This window comes from Giraffa tippelskirchi, chromosome 1, assembly GCF_054371585.1.
Source record: "Giraffa tippelskirchi isolate mGirTip1 chromosome 1, T2T-mGirTip1v1.2.pri, whole genome shotgun sequence".
Taxonomy (NCBI): domain Eukaryota; kingdom Metazoa; phylum Chordata; class Mammalia; order Artiodactyla; family Giraffidae; genus Giraffa; species Giraffa tippelskirchi.
In genome coordinates, this window is record NC_137275.1 from 46377424 (window position 1) to 46396663 (window position 19240).

Here is a 19240-nt window from a genome sequence, read left to right on the forward strand (position 1 = left end):
AAATAATCATATAGTCTCCTTTTACTAATCGTAAGATACAGGATCTCCCAGAAAGAGTGGTCATTGATGACAATAGGAAGCCAGCATGCTATAAATATAACCAGAATATCCATGTTAATACTGAAAAGGAGTCAAAGATAGTTCTTTGAGATAGTTCTTGAGATAGTTCTCAAAGTGATTGTTTCTTTAAAAATTGCTTTATATTTAAATAAATACGTACACTTTTATTAACAAGCGTCACAAAAATCCCGTTTACTATTTTTTGACTAGTGACCGCTAGTTATTTTCATTAGTTGTATGAATAGTAGGGTGAAGTAAAGAACATTATTTATTGCCATCCTCATATGAAGATGTAACATTTTAAAGATTGAAGGGTATTTTATACATTTTCTCACATGAAATGGTATCTTTTTTTAAATTTTTGCTCTTCTGTTTTATTCATAACAAAGGCAAGTTTCCCAACAAAACCCAGAGATCAGTGGTAGAAAAATAACAAAGGAAAAATTCCCCATCTATATAAGAAAAACCTGAGAGTGCAGGGATGTTGGGGGGGTGCTGTGTGTGTGCTGTGGGGAGAGGGGAGGGATGGCTGGATGACCAGCCATGGAGCATAAGATGGAGGTTTGGGATCTGTTGAAGTTGTCAAGCATCCCAGTCATCCTCTCACCACATTGGCCTTCTTTGGGTCTTCATCAGCAGGACCACAGCAAGTGGCATTCAGTACAAGAACTGGTGTTCTTAGAGCCCATGAACAGATACTGGGTTTTTGTTTTGTTGACTGGAAGAAACATACAGCTTAAAAGCTGAGAGTTGTATTGTATTTGGGGACATTACTGAGAACTATAGTCTGAGAGGCAACCTTGAAGATAGCTATGAGGGGCTGATCCAAAGAGGTAGGGAGGGAACGAGGATATATATATGAGTTTTTGCTGAAAAAATAAATGAAAGAAAATCATGTAGTCAACCATCAAAAGATTACCAGATTACCGCTAATCACAAAAAACAGACTTCCTAAGTTAATGATTTTAGTGCTTTTCTGTGTATGGGAAGTGTCAAGAGTCTGGGCTCACTGAAATTACTCCTTTGCTATGCATCTTAATTACCTAAGGCCAGTGGCCTGTTTTCTCCATTCTGAATCCCCTCAGGGTGCACCTGCTCTAGTTGCTCCAATGACTTAATGGCTTGATGGTGGGCAACATTCACATGCTGTTTACTGGAATGGCAGGCAGCATTCTTTGTTTATTGAAATAGCAACATTTTAAAAAATCTGCAGTTTCCTTTTTTTTACTGACACCTAGCACTTCATTAGTGGGGAGTCTTGGTCTGGGAGAGAAGCTGGTATGGATACCTAGTGCCCATCTAGGCTCATTTTTCTGGATATCAGATGTTGTCTCTATGCAACTTTAAAGGAAACATCCTTAGGGATGAAATCCTTATAGGGTAGCTCTGTGAATACCAAGCAGCAAGGGTAAGGGGAGGATCCTGGACACAGCTGGGCCCCTGGGACAGCAGAGCTTCAACATGGGACTCCACGTCCATGGTGGGAGAGCAGTGGCTCTACCTGCACTCAGGCGCACTCTCAGGGCCCAGCAGGAACTTGTTTCCAGTCATGTCACTGCAGTACACTGGAGACCCAGTAAGGAACTTGGAGTCAGTCATGATTGCAGGGGAGTTATCATGGAGCTAGTGGTTAAAGAACCCACCTACCAATGCAGGAGACATAAAAGGCGCCGGTTTGATCCTTGAGTTGGGAAGATCCCCTGGAGGAGGGCATGGCATCCCACTCTAGTATTCTTGCCTGAAGAATCCCATGGACAGAAGAGCCTGGCAGGCTACAGTCCATAGGGTCGAAAAGAGTTGGTCATGACTGAAGCAATTGAGCATGCACGCACCTCTGGGCTCTAGCAGAACATCAGGAAAGAAGGCAAAAGCAGATCTGCCTGCTGGCCATTCACTTTGTGTAAAGCTGGGCTCCAGCCACCACAAGGTTGGGTTGCTTTGTTCTTGGTGTTTTCCTGATGCCTTAACTGGTTGTATGGAAGCTGAGTGGTATGTGTATCAGAATAACACAGGAAACTTGCTAAAATGTGGATCAGTTGCATCTTTATTCACTCCAAAGTTTGAATCCCACTTGAGACTGATTCACTGTTTTTTTCTGAATGCCTGTAGAAATTCACATCTGATTACATCCGTTTTGGTATTTTATTTTACAGCTATTTATTCTTACTTCATTGTTGGGTGTGTATGTGAAGTCTCTATAGTTTTGTTCTACACTTACATTGTCTAAATATTTCGAAGTTAGGGTAAATCCAAATTTAAAAAAATTCTACACTTCTGGTACATTCTTGAATTTTAAAAAGATACACAAAAACCTATCTAGTGGTAATTAAAGTATTAGACCATTACTATATTCTATTAAAAATAATTTCTACCTATACCTAGAAATAAGATTGTTAATACAGCCTTGGAAGAATGATAGAGTGAAACTTTGGATTATATTTGTAAGTATACAAAAAGTCTTCCTGCTAACAAGACTTTCTTCTCCCAGATATTAAACTAACCATGAAGAAAATGATTATCAATACACGGCGCTCTTTTGTAAATATTCCCAATGTGGTTGGACCAGATGTTGAAAAGGAAATAAGAAGGATGGAAAATGGAGCATGCAGGTAAATGCACACCTTCTTCTATGTATTTTTAAGACCAGCTACCATTCTTAAATTTGAATGGGCTTAACTGCAGTTTAAGTTTTAATTTCAAACCTTGAACTTCATAATTTATTTAATTTAGTGAATTTGCTTCTACTTTGTGACAGCCTAACTTGTCTAACAAATGAACATGGATATTATTGTGGGCATTCTTTAGAAGCACCTTTGCCAAATATTTCCTTCATCACTGGCAGGACCTTTCCTCATGAAACATTTCACATCTAAAGGGACAACAGTGCCATAGAGAAATGTGGGGAAAAAGAATAGTGTGAAATGCTAATGTGTTTTAAGAATATGATTTAAAGTGGTCACCCTATAAGTGAAGTGAACATGTATAAATATAGTTGAATTTATTTTTGGTGAAACAAAATGTTCTTACAGGTTGGTTCAAAAAACTTGTATTATTTGACCTAAAGTATAGATATCAAGGGCTACCCTTGTGGCTCAGACTGTAAAGAATCCACCTGCAATGTGGGAGACCTGGGTTCGATCCTGGGTTGGGAAGATCCCCTGGAGGAGGGCATGGCAATCCATTTCAACATTCTTGCCTGGAGAATCCTCATGGACAGAGGAGCCTGGCGCACTACAGTCCATGGGGCCCCAAAGAGTTGGACGTGACTGAGCGACTAAGCACATAGATATAAAGGGGGCTTCCCTGGTAGCTTAGCTGGTAAAGAATCCGCCTGCAATTCAGGAGACCCTGGTTTGATTCCTGGGTTGGGAAGATCCCCTGGAGAAGGGATAGGCTGCTCACTTCAGTATCTTGCCTGGAGAATCCCCATGGACCGAGGAGCCTGGTGGGCTACAGTCCATGGCATAGCAAAGAGTCAGACACAACTGAGCGACTGAGCACACATAGATATCATACTTTCTATCTGACAAATACTACCATTATCATTATCAATTCATCAAACAATACAAATATGAAAGTCCTAAAAGTAACTTCTTAATTACACGTATTGTCCTGGATTGTGCTTATACTCTAATTCTGTTCTTCTTGAGAGTAAATTGTTACTTCTGCACAGTTTGCATTTTAGTCTTATTACACTTGTTGTCTGTGTTTGTTTGAAAGAGAAGGAGAAGAGGTCCCCCCAGTGAGAAATGTTGTTCTCCTATAATGGTTCAAAACATTGATCTAATTCATCGTTGCCACCTTTTGGACCGTAGCTCCTTTTCTGATGATGATGATGACAGTGCCTCTATATTTGAAGAATCAGAGAGTGAGAACCCCCATGCAAGGGATTCCTTTAGAAGTCATACACATGGAAGCAGACAACCATCACAGAGGTGAGCAGTGTGATCGGTCCCTCCACACTTGTTTTTAAACTATTATTTAGACGAAAGAAAGGTACTATTCCTCCACTTGGTGGGCTTAGCAACCTTGATAGGCTTGGCAAACCCTCCTGCTGCCCAGCTACTCTGAAGTACATTCTGTTCCTTACTTTTTTCTTCTCTTGGGAAACTGCCACTGCCTGATGATAATTCATGTTCACGGGGCTCCAAGTCATAAACACACTTTCCAGTCAGTTTCCCTGAGTCCTGTGTCTATCCCTTGGGAAATCTCATGCCTGAGTCCTCTCTGATTTCCTCCTCTTTTCTGATGCTTCTTCCAAGCAATTGTATGTGAGAGGGATTAGCTGTCGTTCTCTAAAATGCTCTCTCCGCTTCAACCCTACTTTCAGGGAAGTCAAGCACTAGGGTGAGTATCGAGAAGAGAAAAGCTAACAAATCCACCTCTAACTGTTGACTCTGAGAGTGTAAAAGAAGTGTAGTATTGGTGTGGATGAGGAGTTCCCATTCTATCACGCTTATTTACATGTTCTTTGGCTTTCTCCCTCTTTTTTACCCTCTCCTCTTCCTTTCCCCACTGACCACCTTCAGCTTTCCTATTGTTTTCATTTCTATTGTCTTCCATGACAGTCTAAGACTTAGATCTCTTGCTGAGAGTTAGCAGCATCCAAGTTGGCTCACTCAGGTTGTAGAGAATGCTAATGTGATCCATTGTAAGCACTGATGAATAGACATTTACTGATTGCTTTGATTCACGGCACTGAAATTCAGCAACTCACGCTTCATGGAGGCTCTCTATTTTCAAAAATTGCCTAAGCACTAGTTAATAATGGGAAGAAACTGGAAAGCATTTGTTCTTTAAGGCTTTTGCTTACCATGGACATTGTGTATATGGTAACTACTAAGACTTCACTGTACTTTTTCATTTCCCAGGGAGCAATACCTGCCTGGAGCCATTGCACTTTTTAATGTTAACAACAGCAGCAATAAGGAGCAGTAAGTATATCGGCAATAGAAAGCCATACCTTTGTTTTTAAAGAAAACCAGTAAAAAGGCGTAAATACATCTGAATGTGTTAGACTCCAAATACTTATTTGGCAAACTCTATCTAATACAGTTGCAAAGATATTCTTTTATTTTGTCATTTGGTTTTTTCCTTCTGAGAAATGGACTTAGCCATGTTACAAGTAGTATGTGTATTTTTGAATACATGTAGGAAACCCTTGTCTAGAGCATACATGCAATTGTACCTCCATGTGTTTAGGGTTAGGGTGGCTGACCAAATAAATGAAATGTTATTAATCGTTCTCATTCTAAGTCAATGTGTCTTAGGTCAAGTTTTCCAGGAGACAGTCTCTGGGATGGAGGCTTGTATGTGGAGGTTTATTGGGAGTGCTTTCAGAAATGACACCTAGAAGGGAGTTAAGGGAGTAGGACTGGGTAGAGAGAGAAGCTGAACTTCGTAAATAGAGTTGATGTGCCATGTCATGCCGTGATGACCCTTCAGAGTTGTTCCATAGTTAGGTGATAGGACTGGGCTTTGTACGCATGCACAGTCATTGGATGAGGGCTGCCTCAGGAAGGGTGGCATAATTTTGACCTTGGTGGCTTCCTTCAGCCAAGGCCACCCAAGGGAGAGGGAAACTATAAGCTGGCAGTAACCAAAACTGGACAGTGGCACTGGTCAAAGCCCTGAAGCAAAAAAGCAAATTAGTGTCTATATTATAGGGCTTCCCTGGTGTCTCAGCAGTAAAGAATCTGCCTGCAATACAGGAGATGCAAGAGATGTGCATTCGATCCCTGGGTTGGGAAGATCCTCTGGAGAAGGAAATAGCAATCCACTCCAGTATTCTTACCCGGAAAATTCTGTAGACAGAGGAGCCCAGCAGGCTACAGTCCATGGAGTTGCAAAAGAGTTAGACATGACTTAGCGACTGAGCACAGCATCCATAATATATATTGATTCAACTCAGAGTTATTTGATGCCCTTTCCATGGTATAATTCACTTGCCACTAAGTGACCGCTTTCTTCAAGTAATGGTGCTGTTTTAGAGTCATAGCATTAGTCTTTGTAACTGGAAGGTTAGACAGTAATAGCAGCAGTTAAATCACCTGGGTGAATGGACCTCTGTGCTGGGACCATACATCATCTCCATCTCTGCCACCATGGTTGTTCCATTCATGTCCATGTTGTGCCAGCACTGAGGATGCCAGTGATAGAGGGTAGCTTTATCAGCAGGCAGATTTTTTCTACTTGGTTGTTTTTGTTTTTTTTCTTTTCCATGGCACCTGATATTTGATAGTCATTAACATGGGATACAGAGATTTTAAAACTTTGTGCCCATGCCCCTGAAGTCCATTTAGTCTGCCTGTTGTCCAGAATTATTTTTGCTGATTTTCCGTATTTTTTCATCAGGTCCCTGACCAACCAGCCAATGCATTGTGACTGTCCATGAATCCTTATATGTTCTTAATTTGAGCCATTTCTTTTTTCCCATAAAGTGGATGAGTATGCAGCGTTTGACACTGTCCCGTTAGTAAGATTAACTTCACTGTCTTTTAAAGCCACCTCTCTGAAGTGCTTTTCTGTAGACAACAGCTCATTTTGGCTTAATCCAAAGTGCCAAACTGACTCACCCATAGATCATGCTCTATCAGCTGCTCATACAAAGCCAATATATGGCCATGACGGGGCAGGAGGAGTAGCTTTGAGACAGCAATGGTAGATGACATGAGGAGAAGGTGCTGAGCCACCTGCTCAATCGCAAATATACCACTTTATCATATGATAGGCTGCAATACAACCTTAGGACTTATTAGTTCTGACAAGATCCAGCTCCTGGTCAGCAGTCATTGTCTGTCCCATGGATAGATAATCCTCCTTAAGGGCCCAGTTAACCTGATGTCATCGATACGGATATAGTGGACCAATGTGATAATCTAAGGAATGTCCGGATGGTCCCTTGAGTTTATGTCATGATAGTACATGGAAGAGTTAACATAGCCCTGGAAAATACTGTAGATGACATACTGTTTTCCAACCCTTGTGGATATGGACTGTTTATGACCTTCTTCCCTGATAGTGATTAAATATAACACATTCACCCTGAATATAACACTGACCCAGAATCTTAGGAATCTGGTATAGATTGGGTGAGTGTATTGTTTTTCACATTCAGCACAGTGACTGCAATGGGAGCTACTATTTAGTTGATTTTGCAGTAGTCTGCTGCTGTCCAGCAGGATCCATTTGGTTGTAATAGGAGTCAGACATTGAATTAAATGAGGATGTGACGGGGGAAACACCACCCCTGCATGCATTAGATCTTTAAGGATTGATTTCCTTTCCTGTCCAGGATGCAATACTGTTTGTTTGTTTGTTTGTTGCCAGCAGGTAGGAAACAGCTTTATGGCTTCCACTTGGTCCTCCTCACTACATTAGCTCATATTCCACAAGCCAAGAAACTTGTAGAAATGTTGTTGTTATTCAATTGCTCAGTCATATCTGACTCTTTGTGACCCCATAGACTGCAGCACGCCAGGCTTTCCTGCCCTTCACCATCTCCCAGAGTTTGCCCAAACTCATGTCCATTGAGTCGGTGATGCCATCCAACCATCTCATCCTCTGTTGTCCCCTTCTCCTCCTGCCCTCAATCTTTTCTAGCATCAGGGTCTTTTCCAATGAGTTAGCTTTTCACATCATGTGGCCAAAGTATTGAAGCTTCAGTTTCAGCATCAGTCCTTCCATTGAATACTCAGGATTGATTTCCTTTAGGATTGGCTGGTTTGATCTCCTCGCAGTCCAAGGGACTCTCAAGAGTCTTCTCCAAAACTACAGTTCGAAGGCATTAATTCTTTGGTGCTTAGCCTTTTTTATTGTCCAGCTGTCACATCCATCCATGACTACTGGAAAAACCATACCTGACTATACCGGCCTTTATCGGCAAAGGAATGTCTCTGTTTTTTTAATGTGCTGTCTAGGTTTGTTACTGCTTTTCTTCCAAGGAGCAAGGGTCTTTTAATTTCATGGCTGAAAGTGGAAATGAGGGTTCTTCTAATGGCCAAATAGATTTATTCTGTTTATACTTCAGCAACTGGACAAAGTATAAACACCATGACAAGTATATTCAGTAATGATTTCCCCAGTCTTCCTCATAAAGAAAATCAATGGATTTCAAAGGAGAAGAAGGGGATGACAGAGGATAAAATGGTTGCATGGCATCACTGACTCGATGGACATGAGTTTGAGCAAGCTCTGGGAGTTGGTGATGGACAGGGAAGCCTGGCGTGCTGCAGTCCATGGGATCGCAAAGAGTCGGACTTGACTGAGCGACTGCACTGAGCTGAACTGGAGAAATGACCACAAGGGGGCATCTTTAGACCTAGTGGAGGCCCCACAAATTACTACCAAACCACCATATGTCCCCCATTTTAATGGCAAGAATACTGGAGTGGGTTGCCATTTCCTTCTCCAATGCATGAAAGTGAAAAGTGAAAGTTAAGTCGCTCAGTCGTGTCCGACTCTTAGCAACCCCATGGACTGCAGCCTACCAGGCTCCTCCGTCCATGGGATTTTCCAGGCAAGAGTACTGGAGTGGGGTGCCATTGCCTTCTCCACATTTTAATGGAGGGGACATGATAATGCTTTAGTTCCTGGGTCTCAATAACAAAACTTGGGTCCTCTGCCAAGTGGTCTTTAATGTATCTAGGCACTCTTTTTTTTCCCCAGGGTGTGTGTCTGCATGCTAAGTCACTTCAGTTGTGTCCGACTCTGCAACACTATGGACTGTAGCCCTCCAGGCTCCTCTGTCTGTGGTGATTCTCCAGGCAAGAATACTGGAGTGGGTTACCATGCTTTCCTCCAGGGGATCTTCCTGACCCAGGGATCCGACCTGTTTCTCCTATGACTCCTGCATTGCAGGCAGATTCTTGACTGCTGAGCCATCATCGGGGAAGCCCCACTAGGGTACAGTTACCTGAGTAAATGACCATTGATTTTCTTTAGGGGAAAGACTGGGGAAATCATTACTGAATGTACTTGTCATTGCTGTTGCAGTCCTTCTTCATGGGAGCTTAGCTTTTCCTCCAGTCAGTGGTTTCATTTTTGAAAGCTTACTCACGTTTAGAAACTGTTCGAGGGGTTGTGACTTTTTATTGGGGTAACTTGCCCTCAATCTCCTGATCATCCATTCCTGGTTTGTCTTTTTATTGTAAATGTTAAACAGTACCCTAACAAGTCAATGGGATGCTCACCTATCAGGAACACAGTAGACTATTCACCCTTTCTATAGCTTTCTGTGGCTTAAGGCCCTGGCTACTGCGTGCACTTAACTGCTAATTACAACAATCAGGCCCACTTCTTTTCTGATGGGTAAGCACTGCCACTGATCTCCGTGATTCTAGATCCTGTCATCCCTATTGCTCTCAGGGAATCTGGTTCTATACCCAGGTCAGTGTCTCTCACTACCAGCGGAGGTAAACAGAGGACAGCACCATTGAGCTGCTCAGTGATGTTGGTGCCCCTCTCACCAGCACAGTCCCTATCATTTTTGTATCCTCTCAGCCCTCTTAGGGAACACAATCAGTTGGTGAGCTAGTTTCCTTACTTAGTATATTCATTTTAGCATGCCGCTTCTCTGAATCTTTCTGATACCTTCTTCCACCATCTGCCATGACATTTTGTAATTTTTATGTCACTTAGTGTGAGCCATCACGTTTTCTGAACTTTTAAATGCCATCCAAGAAGGTGCCAGCACCTTCTCCCAGGGTCTGTGTTAGGATATGAAATCCTATATCATAGGAATGTACTCCTATAGCTGTAAATTCCATCTTATCTGACTTTATATTCTGTTCTTGTTTGTACATGACAACCTTAGGTGCCAAGCCCCTTCTCCTTGTCAATTTTATCTCCTATTCCTCCTTGGTAGCAGTTTTCTACTTCCGCTGGGCCATTCCTACCCAGATTTGTATATTTGCACGTGAAAATTTCCCTCCCTTTAGCATTCTTCCTCTTCTTCTCAGCCTCTACAACTCTTACCCATACCTAGATGCCTACGTTTATTCCTACTTCTCTTTAACAGCATTCTCTGACTACCCCAGTAGTAATGAGATGCTTGTTCATTCAACTCTGAATAATATATTTTCCCAAGACATCTGAGCCAACAATGACAGCCTACTATGACTTTCGCTCTGACTCCAGAATCCATTCTTCTGCTGACAGAGAAAGCCAACTGCAGAAAGAGACCTCTAATCACATACTCTCCACTCAAGAAGAAACTGTACATAGAAGATGATCTCAAATCCAGTGAATGATTCTAAGAACTGGAATTCTAATTCTGTTACCACAGTACTTTTTGACTGCTCATAAAACATTGCTTCAGCCAGGATTACCCCTCTAGAGAAATGTCATGACATTTTCTGGAAATTCTCAAAGTTCTTATTCAAGTATAAATCTAAGTGACATCAAGAAGCTGAAAGTTTAGGTAACTATTTTTTGGATATGCATTGAGACTTTGAAAGTGCACTCTTGCAGCTGTTATTTTGTAAATTTCCCTCCCTGAGTTTATGCCTTTATCTACCTCCATTTTCTCTAATTTTCTACATGCACTAATTCCTGGGAATTTTTATTTGCTTCTTATCTGGGTATGTATCTATTTTTGGTTGAACCCTCCATTAAAAGACCAGATTTCCGGTCTCTGAACATGGGGGTGTGTCTTTGAACACAAAGCTCAGAATTCTTGCCCAATGAAGAGGAAAGTGAATAAGAATGGAAGTCAGAACGTAATTTGTTTATGTGACGCAGATACTGTTTTTTCCTATAGAGAACCAACAGAAAAGAAGAAAAAGAAAAAAGATAAGAAGAGGTAAGTGAGACTTTGGCTTGAATGACCCCACATTTTTCTACCCATAACATTTCTGTATTTTACCAACTATATTGCTCACTTTTTCAGCAAGCCAGATGATAAAAATGAAGATAGAAAGGACCCAGAAAAGAAAAAGAAGAAAGAAAAGGACAAAGACAAGAAAAAGAAAGAGGAGAAAGGCAAAGATAAGAAAGAGGAGTAAGTATTTTAATGGCACTGAGATTAGAAGTAAATTTGTGATGGGTTTTGAATGCAGAGATACTTTCCCAGAAATTTATAGGAAAGAGGCCCTGTGTAAGGGCTAAATAAATTGTTATCAAATGTGAATTAATTTTTTTTCCAATTTCCTTAAAATTAGCAATGGTAGTCTTAATTTTCTCATTAAGAACTTTCAGTGTCATAGTTAATTTCCTTCCTCAAGCACTGATGAAGATAAACTTACTTTTGGGACATATTTAGGATCCAAAGAAAATTGTGTTTCTAGGATCTTACCATCATTTTTTTATTTGAAGTAAAAATTTAATAATTTCATTAACGTTTTTGAGTCATACATACTGCATGGCAAATAATCTAAAGTAAAGTAGTCTCATTACAAAAGCCATGCTTAAGAGTTAGAATTTCATAAGAATAAGACTGAGTGATGTTTTCCGAGCTATCTTTTTACTTTATAATTAAAGAAAAAACTGTTTTTTTAGCTTACTCAAAGAAAACTCTTTATCAGACAATGGTTTAATTATTTGTGCCTGTTAGAAATTTGTTGATGTTGTATAAAGGGAAAAATCTTTAAAAATAATAGGCTTGAGCTTGCAAAAAAAAAAAAAAAACCAAACAAAAAAAAAATAATAGGCTTGATACCAGAAAGTTTTTAAAAATGTCATTTGATGGTATAGTTTCTTCCTTTCTTCTCTCTTGTCCTCTATTGCTTCTCAATTCTTCATGCACACTTAAGGACGAGTACTTTTTATTAGATTGTGTTATATTCTTCTCTCCATACAGATGAGAAAGAAGCCATGAGTTCCCCCTCACAATGTGGTCCCTGATTGTTATATTACCTGGTAAGGGGAGTGGCAAAACCATCATTTTCCCACCACCCGTAACCCTCCAAAGTGATCTGTGGAATATCCAGAGTTGGGCATGATCTATGCCGTTGTTCTTTCTCAGTAGCTGGAGTGATCGAAGGGTCTGCAGCATCACAGTAAAATAAGGGCTTGGATAAAGTCTAAAGTATGGTTTAATGTGAGACTAATAATTTAACTATCCACCCCTCACTAACCAGTTTCTTATGATTAATGTACTATGCCAAACTAGTCTTCCCACTGTGGAGTGAGCTTCTCCAGCTTGTTTCTATATCATTAATTGTGGGTAATGGGTGTAACCATATTTGATATGTGAAATAAAAATCTTGTTTCTTGGTAACCTTCCCTTTATTTCTAATTGCTGCTAGAGAGAAGAAGGAAGTCGTGGTTATTGATCCCTCAGGAAATATGTATTACAACTGGCTGTTCTGCATCACCTTACCTGTTATGTATAACTGGACCATGATTATTGCAAGGTGTCTATATATTTTTATGGATCTCAACCCACTTCTAGTTTCCAATTTCACTGACTTAACAGTTTGGCTTAGAATTCTTCAGGACACACCTTTCTCCACCACCAGTTTTCTAGATGTTACATCATTCTCTGTGTTTTCCTAAGATCAAGAGTTCTTTGGTTTCCAGTATCCTTGGAAATCCAGAACTGGGATGGGGGATATGGGCATACTTTTAAACTTTTGAATTGCTCAATCATTTAATTAGAGTTTTGGGAGAAACTTTTTATTTTCTTTGGCCTTCAAGAAAAAGAAAATTGCCAAGACTGGAAAAAGATCAAGGATCTAGGTTTTATAGAGCAAGATGGTTTTCCCAAGTAGTATCTATGTTTCCTTGTCTTTTAGATGGTGAACATATCAGTCACCTAGGGCCAAGTGTGATTTCCTGAGGCACTTTGGGTATAAACAGTCTGAACCTGGTTATCAATGTGTATCACCAAAAATTATCAATATTTTGACATTAGCTTGAGCCATTTATTTTCATTTGATATTTTCACAAAGCTGTCTGATATAATGGAAAGAATGCTGAAATTCAGAAATGTGAGAAAAACTAAATCTAACCCTCGGATTTGGGAATAAATTTGGGAAAACCATGGTTGAGTAAATGGATTCTAAGGACCCCTCCTCACCTTAGTGTATTATATTTCTCATCATGATAAAATTTGTACAAAGAGGACTTTTATTTAAACTTATTTAAATTGGTCCCATTTCGTTTTATTTATATAAGTTTTTCTTTTACAGAGCATGTTTTGATGAACTTCAGTCTGATTACCTAGAATACTGGCTCGTTTTTGATTACTTATCAGATATAGTCTATCTTCTTGATATGTTTGTACGAACAAGGACAGGTAAGTATGTTTAGTTTTGGATATTTTGCAATTTTGTGCTTTTGTCTCTATGTTTAATCTGAAATTTATTAATTCAAGTATTCTTAAAAAAACCAAAAATTTGTTTGAGAAGAAAAGCCACCACTGAAAGCAAGAGTACCATATACCCACCCACAGGCTTGTGTGTGTTAGTTGCTCAGTTGTGTTTGACTGTTTGCGACCCCATGGACTGTAGCCTGCCAAATTCCTCTGTCCATGGACTCCTCCAGGCAAGAATATTGGAGTGGGTTCTCATTCCCTTCTCTAGGGGATCTTCTTGACTCAAGGATTGCACCTGGGTCTTCCGCATTGCAGACAGGTTCTTTACCATCTGAGCCACCAGGGAAGGCCAACCCACAGGCTTAGGCCACTCCAACTGATTCAGAAGGATGTTACTAGCAACCTTCTGGATGTGGGTTGATGGCTTTCCTCCATTAGCCTGTTCACTGGGTTTATACCAGGCAAGAGGAACAGAGAGAAAAGAAATATTCTGCAGCTCTGTGAGGAAAGGGTAATTGCTACTTAACAGAGGTACCTTGAAGAGACATGGGGGAAAAGATCATTGTACTTAGCAGAGCTGTCCTAGAAACATTATAAGAAACAGGACATATATCCTTAATTCAACTTTATGGTTCACGGGGAGGCATTATTGACCAATACTCTGGGCAGGATCTGATAGCTTCTTACTTAAGTATTCTTGTTAAATAGGTACAAGCTCCTTGTTTCTATACTACTCTCTACATGTAAAGGTAACCTGTCTATGTATGCAGAGAATGGCTTTTAAGAATCATTATGTAAAATAGCAACATTCTCTAGTATCAGTGCACTGAAACAATATTTCAGTTCTGTTCTATGCACAGCTCTGGTAACCAAAATAGGAAGAGAAATAAAATTTTCCCTAGTGAGATATATCAGAGCACTGAAATTCTGGGTTTAATACACAAGGCCCATGGTAGCAGCTTAAGCAAAAGGAAGATCCCAGATGTCTAAGTTAGCCTGGGGAAGGGCAAGAAAGAGATATGAAAATGAAGCCTCTAAGGAGATATGCTTGACATTGAAGGGGTAAGGCAAGAATATGCAGGATAGTCAAACAGCAAGGAGGTGCCCAAGCTTCAAGGGTGAGGCTGGGATTCTGACAAAAGAGTGACATGAAGAATTAAACACAGTGCTAGAGCATGCAGAAAACTTTGTATGAACACTGTTTATAAAAAGAATAGCTTAACCCGGACAAGATGCTGAACTTAGAGAAATTTGCATATATACTTCATATATATACATTGCATATAATCTCTCACTTTTGTACTTATAAAGCTTTATTTTTTATTTCTGCAAAAGAACATTTTCCACAGCCATATGTTGATCTCATTACATTGCTGAAAGCATACTTATTGAAATGAACTCTTGTTTTGAACTCAAGGAAGTTGGTTGAGAGTTACTTTAGAAAAATTCACAATGGCATAAAAAGGAAAAACTTTTTTTTTCTGTTTTAGGTTACCTAGAACAAGGACTACTGGTGAAGGAAGAGCGTAAACTCATAGAGAAGTATAAATCAACCTTTCAATTTAAACTTGATGTTCTATCAGTGATCCCAACTGATCTGCTGTATATTAAGTTCGGCTGGAATTATCCAGAAATCAGATTAAACAGATTGTTAAGGATCTCTCGAATGTTTGAGTTCTTCCAGAGAACAGAAACAAGGACAAACTACCCAAACATCTTCAGGATCTCTAACCTTGTTATGTATATCATCATCATCATCCATTGGAATGCGTGTGTGTACTTCTCTATTTCCAAAGCTATTGGGTTTGGAAATGACACATGGGTCTATCCTGATGTTAATGATCCTGATTTTGGCCGTTTGGCTAGAAAATATGTGTACAGTCTTTACTGGTCTACACTGACTTTGACCACTATTGGGGAAACACCACCTCCCGTGAGGGATTCTGAGTATTTCTTTGTGGTGGCTGATTTCCTCATTGGAGTGTTAATTTTTGCCACCATTGTTGGTAACATAGGTTCTATGATTTCCAACATGAATGCAGCCAGGGCAGAATTTCAAGCAAGAATTGATGCGATCAAGCAATACATGCATTTTCGAAATGTAAGCAAAGATATGGAAAAGCGAGTTATTAAATGGTTCGACTATCTGTGGACCAACAAAAAAACAGTGGATGAGAGAGAAGTCTTGAAGTATCTACCTGATAAACTGAGAGCAGAGATCGCCATCAATGTTCACTTAGACACATTAAAAAAGGTGCGCATTTTTGCGGACTGTGAAGCTGGTCTGTTGGTGGAGTTGGTCTTGAAATTACAACCCCAAGTCTACAGTCCTGGAGATTACATTTGCAAGAAAGGGGATATTGGCCGAGAGATGTACATCATCAAGGAAGGCAAACTCGCTGTGGTGGCCGATGACGGGATCACTCAGTTTGTGGTATTGAGTGATGGCAGCTACTTTGGTGAAATCAGTATCCTTAATATTAAAGGTAGCAAAGCTGGCAATCGAAGAACAGCCAATATTAAAAGCATTGGCTACTCAGATCTGTTCTGTCTCTCAAAAGATGACCTCATGGAAGCTCTAACTGAGTACCCAGATGCCAAAGGTATGCTAGAAGAGAAAGGGAAGCAAATCTTGATGAAAGATGGTTTATTGGACATAAACATTGCAAATGCTGGAAGTGATCCTAAAGATCTTGAAGAGAAGGTCACACGAATGGAGAGCTCAGTAGACCTCCTGCAAACAAGGTTTGCTCGGATCCTGGCTGAGTATGAGTCAATGCAGCAGAAACTGAAGCAGAGACTAACCAAGGTTGAGAAATTTCTGAAACCACTTATTGACACAGAATTTTCAGCTATCGAAGGATCTGGAACTGAAAGTGGGCCCACAGACTCTACACAGGACTGAAAAGCTGGTTTTTCATAAGGACATTCCCCAGGATCCTTTTGGTGATGTGATGAAGGTACTTGTAAGCTAGAAGACAAGGATGACTCAGCTGGGAATTTTTCCATAGGGAAAATGTGCTTTGGTGCAGGGCACAAAGCCATACATTCACTTGTGAGATACTGTGGCTAAAGATTCATCACACTTCGAATTTTTCACAATGGATAACCTGCAAGGATATGAACCAATTAACTTGTCAGCATCTCTTATCTTCTAATTTTTTCACATATGGTCCTTTTATGTAACACTTTTTATAAAAGTGAACAAGCATCTCTCACTTTCAGACAATTTATATTGCTCAGGAGCAACTGAAAATTATCATGTACCTCATGTTCAGGATACTATTTAAAAAGAATTAGAATGCAATAAAGTGAGATAAATCCTAAAGCTATAGCAAATATTATTTATTTGATAATTTAGTCGAGAGTTTAGGACATTTTAGAGCTTCCAGGTCATTTTAAAGACCTTAATCATTTACTCTAGAGCTTGGGAAGAATGGTTGAAAGAAACTTCTTACTGATATAAGCATGACAAATCATATTTATATATGTGTGTATGTATATGTGTGTATGTGTGTGTATATATATGTATATATATATGTACACATGCACACACATACATACACACATGGTGCGTGTGTGCTCAGTCATGTCCGACTCTTTGTAGGCGCATGGGCTGAAGTTCGCCAGACTCCATTATCTGTGGGATTCTCCAGGCAAGAATACTGGAGTATGTTGCCATTTCTTTTTCTGTACACACACACACACACACACACACACACATACACAGACACACACACACACACACACACACACACACATATGACTATGCTGTGCTTAGTTGTGTCTGGCTCTTTGTGACCCCGTGGACTATAGCCCGCCAGGATCCTCTGTCCATGGAATTTTTCAGGCAAGAATACTGGAGTGGGTTGTCATTTCCTCCTCCAGGGGAACTTCCGGACCTAGGGATTGAACCTGCATCTCCTGCATTGCAAATGGATGCTTTACCACTTGAGCCATCAAGTAAGCCTTGTTGTTGTTGTTTTATTTGCTTAGTCTTTTCTGACTCTTTTGCAACCCCATGGGATATAGCCCACTAGGCCCTGTGTCTATGGGATTTCCCAGGCAAAAATATGCAGTGGGTTGCCATTTCCTTCTCTAGGGGATCTTCCTGACCTAGGGCTCAAACCCACGTCTCCTGCATTGCAAGCAGGGTCTTTACCACTGAACCACCTGGGAAGTTGAAAATCATGAAATTGAAAATCATAAAATATTATAAGAATCTTTAATTACATAAGTTTTAAAATTTATGATTATTAAGACTTTATAGAAGTTGGCTGCTATCTCCTTTCTCTGACTGACCAGCAATAAGAAAAAGAGATAAAGCTAATACTTTTGCTGGGTAATGAACAAAGGAAATTGTTAGAAAACGAGACCTGGGAGTACTATAGTCCAGCATGGGCATCATGGGAGCTTCTTAGCAATTCAGAATCTCAGGCCCTACCCTAGACCTGCTGTATCAGAATCTGAATTTTGGCAAACCCCTAGGTAATTCATACATTAAAGCTCGAGAAGAGAGCCAGGAAGGAGTTAATGGGAGGAAACTAGAAAAGAAATTGGAACTATATGACAAGTGTGGGCTCACAGAAGACACTGACAATCAGTTCTATAACTCTACTACTAAACTCAGATGTGGCTCAATAAATTCTTACCACAGATCACTGGAATTGACTTCAGATTTCTCTCCATGCCTATAATAATATGACTTATCATGACTTAATATGGCATAATATGACTTAATACAACTTAACATAATATGACTTGACAATATGACTTGTTAATTTGACATTTCAGATATCTCTGTGGACCTCAATCAGTGTATGCCAATGGTAGAAGTTATCCTACTCTACCAATAGGATACTTGTTGAACTAAATGTTGTCTTTGCCTTTGAAGCCTTCCCTTCAACATCCTACCTAATCTTTAATATCGACAGGCAAATACTTCTTCACTGCAGAGGAAGTGGTTAGTCCTGGTGTGGGTAGATCATAAGTAATTAAAAAATATGGCTTCTTCCTCAGACAAGTGCTCATTTTCCTCTCTTTTCTTTCTTATTATTCCTTTTCCTTCATCTGCATTTTATTCTTTTCTTTGTGTTCCTTCTTGTCTGTTATGAAAACCTCTAAAACACTGTAAACGGGCTTGAAGGCTCCTCATAGGCAGATTTGCCGGGAATAAGTAAGGGTTACACACCTGGCTCAGGGCTGTCTCCCAAAGGAGAAGCAGCTCCAACCACAGCATCCAGTGGGGGGCACCTTGAATCTGATCTGGGCTAGAGATGTATCCAAGGGTTCTGATTTGATGACCTCTGACCCCAAGCTCTGAACTTAACATCAGATAGGTAGCAGGTTCTTGGTGCAAAGCCTTGGGCTAAGGAGGGTTTAGCCAAATCATTTTTCATGACTCTTCCAGATGGTGAAGTCTCCAGTTTTAGACACCTGGAGTGTAAAGCAGAACTTCACAACTGAGCTCTGGCTTCATGAGAGAATTAAAAAAAAAAGACAGGGAACATGTGGCTTTGGTGAGACTGATGGTAAGTGTGCTGACTTGGGTACATGTGGATGTCAAAGCAGGAGCTCTCCTTTTATCAATCCAGAGACCATCTACATTCCAGGCTGATCCCGCACTCCAGTGGGTGTCTGGGACTAGCATCTTAACATGTTAAGACTAGGACAGGTTTGATGTAAGGACAAGTGAAGGCTGGCTGAAGTTGGAAGATCTTTAGTAATGGCATCTGAGAGGAAATGAGAGGGAGAATTCTGGGACTTGTAGATGGCAGATCAGAGAGAATATGACCCAGGCTTGCCAATGTGTCTGGTAAGTACTCTGCCTTCCTCCCAAATCTATTATAATATGATATAGGAAGAGATTACTTCAAGGTTTTGCAGAATTTTTTAAAATCAACTTTTCTAACTTGAAATATGATG

General features: G+C 40.1%; 1 protein-coding gene across 5 annotated transcripts in view; it reads left to right on the forward strand.

The window, feature by feature from the left end:
• Nucleotides 1–16643, forward strand: part of CNGA1 (cyclic nucleotide gated channel subunit alpha 1) — a 42795-nt gene extending 26152 nt beyond the window's left edge. For all 5 annotated transcript variants that reach the window (XM_081517314.1, XM_081517310.1, XM_081517186.1 and 2 more), the window contains 8 exons: nt 2549–2669; nt 3876–3995; nt 4932–4994; nt 10820–10861; nt 10949–11059; nt 12306–12413; nt 13191–13297; nt 14806–16643. In XM_081517314.1, coding sequence (XP_081373440.1) covers nt 2563–2669; nt 3876–3995; nt 4932–4994; nt 10820–10861; nt 10949–11059; nt 12306–12413; nt 13191–13297; nt 14806–16220 — 2073 coding nt within the window. In that variant the 5' untranslated portion in view covers nt 2549–2562 and the 3' untranslated portion in view covers nt 16221–16643. The remainder of the gene's footprint in view (nt 1–2548; nt 2670–3875; nt 3996–4931; nt 4995–10819; nt 10862–10948; nt 11060–12305; nt 12414–13190; nt 13298–14805) is intronic.
• Nucleotides 16644–19240: the final 2597 nt, after the last annotated feature.